General features: G+C 32.3%; 1 protein-coding gene across 1 annotated transcript in view; it reads right to left on the bottom strand.

Moving 5' to 3' along the window:
• Positions 1-302: 302 nt before the first annotated feature.
• LOC105625703 (ubiquitin-like protein 3) overlaps positions 303-6,251 on the bottom strand; it is a 12,965-nt gene continuing 7,016 nt past the window's right edge. The window contains exons 2-4 of the mRNA XM_012207027.1: positions 4,655-4,763; positions 3,623-3,787; positions 303-367 (exon numbers count right to left, since the gene is read on the bottom strand). Coding sequence (XP_012062417.1) covers positions 303-367; positions 3,623-3,787; positions 4,655-4,763 — 339 coding nt within the window. The remainder of the gene's footprint in view (positions 368-3,622; positions 3,788-4,654; positions 4,764-6,251) is intronic.

The raw sequence follows: 6,251 nt of genomic DNA, 5'->3' as shown, positions 1-6,251 counted from the left end.
AACGAACCGAAATAAGCGACCGGCCCAACGACGTGGGGGATTCATTCACCAGGGAACGCATCATTGCAACGCGCATTGCTCCTCGATGATAGTCGACAATAGTGGATGTCACGCGAGCGAGACCCTCTTTCATCCGACAATCCGTTTCTCGTGCTACACTGCTCACGAGCTCAGCCACTAACGATTATACATCAGCATGAAATCTTAGAAATCATGGCTCAGCGCTGTGGCAGCAGCCCATGCCGCACGCCCATCCGCCACGAGATCCACCACCGACATCGGCGACGGTCACAGGGGATGACTTAGAGTATGCAGCAGGAAGCCGAGCAGCAACTACTCCCGCCGCCTTTACTTTTTTGTCTCTGATCTGCAACAAAATGGCACACATACAATTCATTCTCATATCCCCGATGTCCTGATTAACGTCAGTTCATTTAAAAAGAAACTTAAAAAACTGAATACCCGCGCGTATATAAATGTCATGTGTCAAAAATATAAAAAAAGTTTACTTAGGTTTTTGTAAAGCAACTCTCCGACCCAATAACTGAAACAAAGAATTCATTAGTCATCACAGTAATAATGACTAATTTCTTGCGAAAATTTTACTTGTATAATAATTAGTCATCTTTTCAATGAACTTTTAGTTCAAATTGAATAACTAAAGATTCTTTTCTAAAAATGACAATTATTCAAATAATATTAAATGATATTACTTAAATGGTCAAAGAAATATTCCAATCTTTTTCTCTTTTGTTTATATGTAATCAATGTACTCTTTAGACACGATTTAAATGTCTGATTATGCTAATTTTGTTTTGAGCATGGGAATTCATGTATATTTCATTTGATATTATTAATTTATTTACTGTGGAAACATGCAGTGAAGTTGGAATTTGCAGGGATAAGAATTGGGAAAACTCACGTTGGCTTAAGAATTAAGACGGTGTTTTTTAGTTGATGTCATGGTTTTCGGGATCATCGGGCAGGATATACATGTACTCACCGTTAGGAAGAATACCTAGAAAGATGAATTGGGAATAACTGTCGCTTTTTTTATTATTAATTTATGTAATGGCATAAGCATTCAATAAACGAATACCTTCAATCTCTACAACAGAATCGATATTAATCTTAAGAATCAATGAGAAAAGTGATATAAAATAATTTGGAGTATATATTAAAAATGTTAAAAACAAAAACAAAAGAACAAAGAATCTAAATACACACAATGTATTTTGTATAAATGTTATAATATCGTTAATTATTCTAGATTGAATGTAATAAATTTAGAGAGAGTATAAAGCAGTTATCAATTATTATGCAAGCTGTAATAAATTAAATAAATAAAAGAATTAATGTGCATTTCGTGGATTATTTCCGTGTGTGAATCCATTATTAAAATGTCAAAGTTTCGTGAACATTGCAGTTCACTTCATCAGGGCGAGAAGCAGCCTATTCACAAACATTGGTATTCTAACGATAGATTTGAAGATGGAAAATTTGCAAAACGCATAGTATCTTTGTAGAAAGTATTCGTGGAAGTCTCAAAAATATTAATTAATAAAAAGATATTAATTAATAAACACTTAAACAAAATAAATAAAGTAATAAATAAAAGTAATTTAACTTGTCCTTTTTTATCGTCATCAATTTTTTTGATTGTCTGAAAACATGCGGAAACAAATGAGGCACCTCCTAAAAAAAAAACTTTACGTTATTGATATTAAGACTACATGAAAGAGTCAATTTAGAAAGCAGGAAATCTCCATTGTGTTGTAAAGTTGCAACGTATTGTCATGAAGTTGCACAATGCATAGAACCTCAACGATTATCTTCTCCGTCGATCGATTAATAATTAATGAACGAATTGCTTATGATAAAGTTGATATTGCGACATAAGGAAGGAAGAAAAAGGAGATAAATTGTTAGATTTTAGTCAATATAATTGTCCAATTGTTAAATTAAAAATCACCGGAAAAGCTTGCAAAAACGGAAATACGGAAGCGGATGCCGGAAGAGGCAGAGAAATTGCAAGGAAAATGCAAAAAGTTGCGAAATATGCATTTTACACGAGATTATATTGACTTCGTACAAATAATAATGACGACGTTGCATAAGAGAAACTGATGATTACCCATTATTTGATGAGACTGATTATACCAATTAATATTCTAACTTTCACTCGGTTGCACAGTAATCTACGTGAAATCAATAGCGATACATGTGATTCTATTTATCAGTGCTTGTGTCGCCATGTAGAATGCATCGTAGATAAAGTGCAGATTTAAGGATTTCTTTCAAATTGTTCTTAATTTGTTGAATACATCAAGATAAAAGTAATTTCTTAGCTATAGATCATAAAAACAAAAATTTTTATCAAGTTAAATAAAGCTGCAAAATATATCTACTAACAAAATTAATTATTTTACACAATTATAAAAATGTAACAATACATTTCATATTTACATTATAAAAGTATGTACATATATATAACATTTATATATTATAATAATTTCTATTATATTTCATTTTTATGTTATATTTATATTACTAATATTAATTTAAAATAAATTTTATTTTAATAGAATTATACTTTTTAATTTAATACTGTTTTATTGACTACAACAACTTTTTAATGATATTTTAAGATATTTTTATCCAAAGACGTATTTGTCGAAATATATTTACCTATATTTTCGATATATTCCTGCATTTTTTGATCGTCCTATGTAAATCACTATCATTTAATGACTAAATAAAGCTAATTCCTTTTAATTCCGTTATAATGAACATCGATGGAATACGACATTTTCGCTATAACGAAGTGTGATTGAATCTTCGCATCTAATACGCGGCTTGATGTAACGAACTTTTGGTGTAATAAATTCAATTTGGAGATCCACGGCGGCAGCTCGTTGTAACGAGATTTTACTGTAATAATTACGCAAACGCGTCACGTACCGACGCGATAGATTTAGTTTAGGTTTAGAACAGCGAGTAAACAAATTTAAAGAACGATAACGAGTAAAGATTTAACTGGATATTAATAAAAATGCAATAGAGTGTGTGTATGTGTGTGCGCAACGTGTTTTATATGGGTCGCAGAGAATTAACCCTTATCCGCGAGTAATTTATTTTTCTCTGAGGATAATATAATATATAAAAGCATAAAATGCATACATAAAAATACAATTAAAAATTGTAATGCATACACACACAAACACATATATAATTAAAACAAAAAAGAAATTTTTTATTTTGAAATTTGTCTAGAAAAGCAATGTATCAAATTTCCTAATTCTGAAAATCAATAATTAGAATCAATTTCAGTTATTTTGATGACAATAATGGTTTATAAATAGATGATATACGTTATGTGAATAAGAGTTAGTGTAACATAATAAAAGGTAGATACGTATCATTGTTTAATTTTAATAAGCTGTAAAGCTGTATTTTAATTGGGATTCTTTGATGAAGTTTATTTCAAACAAAGTTAAAAAAGCAAATTTTGTGCGTGTCTGGTGAAGAGTTTGCCGAGGAAAATGAAGGAAAAGGCATACAAGAAGTTTCGTAACGACCTTCACGAAGGAAGAGATAACATGGTGGTATCTCGCGAATTCACCTTGAGAATTAGGCTCCGGAAGATTCTCTCGCGGCACCAGATGCATCACCGTGGTTTTTCCGAAGGGAAGCCCAAGAGCACCGAGCGTGACATTGCTGTGCAGGAAACGACCCTGGTAAATTAGCCGCAGGATCTCCGCCTTGGCGACCGCCTCCTCTGCCCAGTCTGCAACACCAAGATAACACTTGCAGGATACTGAGAGTTCTCCCTAGCTCGATCTAGCAGTTTGCGAAAAGTTTCCAAAAGTGCCAAAACTCCTCGAACCTTAAAAAGCTGACGCAGATGAAAGTATTTCAAGTAATAAAAGATACGAAACGAGAATAATACGAACTCTCCATCGTAAAAATTGAGTGTGAAATTTTCTACAGTTTTCATTCTTCACATAATTTTATAATTCTTTGATATTACAATTCAAACTCTTTTTTTTTGCATCAGTTTATTATAAAATTGATGAATTAACAGCATTATTTTAATTAAAAATAATTTTGTTCATTAAAACAAATAACATCATTAATGAAACAAATGCTTAGGCTCTTATTTTAATAAAAATTTATTGTTTCAAACACTGTTATTGAATCAACAAGATCATTTTCAATTAAAATAATACTATTGAAACAATCTTTTTTTTCTGCGTACCTACATAAAAAGACATCATCATATATATATTATTCTCAAAACTTGTTCTCAAAATTTCCTAACTTTTTGTTAATTTCAAAATTATTTTCATTAAAATATCTAATTTTCATATTCATTAAAATTTCTAATTTGCACATGAATTTCTCACTTTTTTCTGAATTGTTTAATCTTCTTAATTTTAAAAACTTTTAGCAAAGATTCTAATAGATATTCTCGAATACAGATTTTATACAATAATTTTACAGCTCTATTATCATGACATGGTGGCACATCAACAATTAATGGTAATAATTGTGAGTGGCATCAAATGCTAAATCCCGCTGTTATAGCAATTATAATAATAATGTTAATATTACGGATTGTGCAAGGTTTCGCAAATGGCAATGACTAACTCACCTTCCGGCCAATTTTCAAACACATGGTGCGCTATGTCGCCCGCGGAATCGCTTGGACTGAATAGGAACTCTTTTGTCTTGCCACTGACGAGGATGAGGCGTAGATTTATCTGTAATGTATAAAAATATTACGTGAGAGAGAGAAAGATCAATTACAAAAGCAGAAATTTTATACCTATAAGATATTTGATTTTAATCTCAAATTAAAACAAATTCAATTTTAAATTTATGAAGCTGTAAATAGTGTACTCTTTATAGAAAGTAACATTAACATTCAAATTAAATTCCAGATATTTATTTTATACAAAGTTACTACATTATACATATAAAAGCTAAAATATAATAAATATTGTATAAAATATAATACTTAATAAAAAATATTTAATTATATTTTTCGAAATAAATCGTAAAATTGCAAAAATGTCTTTTATAACAGCTGTTAGGAACGAAAGGGTTAAACAAGTATGTGACTTTCAACCAGCATGCGACAGCTGTGCACCAGCGAAATTACCAGAGACAGTCGCCCCTATGGATGAAGGCGAATTCAATTAACATCAGACTCAGAGTGGAGGGAGAGGTATGAAGATCAGGCAGCATAAATAATTAGCAATGACGACAACGACGAAGCTGGACCGGTGCGCGCTCGAAGGGCTCAGCCGACCGCCGTCGTAACCCTTTGCGGTCTCCGTGGTTGCGACAATCTGCTGTTAAAACGTTAAATCATCGTCCCCGAGCGATTTGCATTATCGTCCGGCCGCACGCGAAGCTTCCACTTGGCATTGCAAAATTTTCGTGCCGGAGGCTGGCCGACTGGCTGACTGATTGTACTGTATTAGAGCGGGAATAGCGAGCATACAACGAAACCGTAACGAGAAAAGCGCACCGAAAGATCTATGAATACTTTATCCGTTTTTCTAGCCACTACTAATTTGATATTTTACTTTGGAAAGCCTTCTGGGAGAGGGAGGGAGGAGGTGGTTATTTGCAAATACCGAGCAAAAGTAGGTTTCGAGGAGAATGGAACTTTCATAGGGACTACGCATTTTTCGCATGCGTTCTATATGAAAATTGTATATAAGGATGGAAATTTTAAAGCCGGTTTTTCCTTCGGAGCGATATGTTCAATAAAATTCTTATGGAAAATTTAACTTGATATTCCATAAAAATTTTTTAGTTTTTGCAACCTGTTAGCAATGTCAAATGGTTTCTTGTATCAATAGAATTTCTTCGTTTTTATTCGTATAGCTTTTTTGTAGTTGTCAATTTTTACTGCGAAAAATTCTTTCGTCTGTAGAGTTTGTTTTAGATTACATATACCTATATACTATGTATGTGTGATATACAGTGTATGTGTGTGTGAGATTGTGTTGAATAAATATAATTTCTTCTATTCATCTGTACAATTACTTCGTCAGAAATTTTTTCTACGTTTATAAATAGACCATTTAAACAAGCTAACATACAAAAAGCTGTATAATGCTTTTATATGTATAAAACAATGTTTTTAGTTGAAAGAGATGCGGTGTGTGTGTGTGTGTGTGTGTGTGTGTGTGTGTGTGTGCGTGCGTGTGTGTGTGTGTGTGTGTGTGTGTGTGTGT

Source organism: Atta cephalotes, assembly GCF_000143395.1.
Source record: "Atta cephalotes unplaced genomic scaffold scaffold00003, whole genome shotgun sequence".
In the NCBI taxonomy this organism is placed as follows: domain Eukaryota; kingdom Metazoa; phylum Arthropoda; class Insecta; order Hymenoptera; family Formicidae; genus Atta; species Atta cephalotes.
The sequence above is the reverse complement of the archived record's forward strand: the minus strand, read 5'-3'. Positions and strand labels throughout refer to the sequence as shown.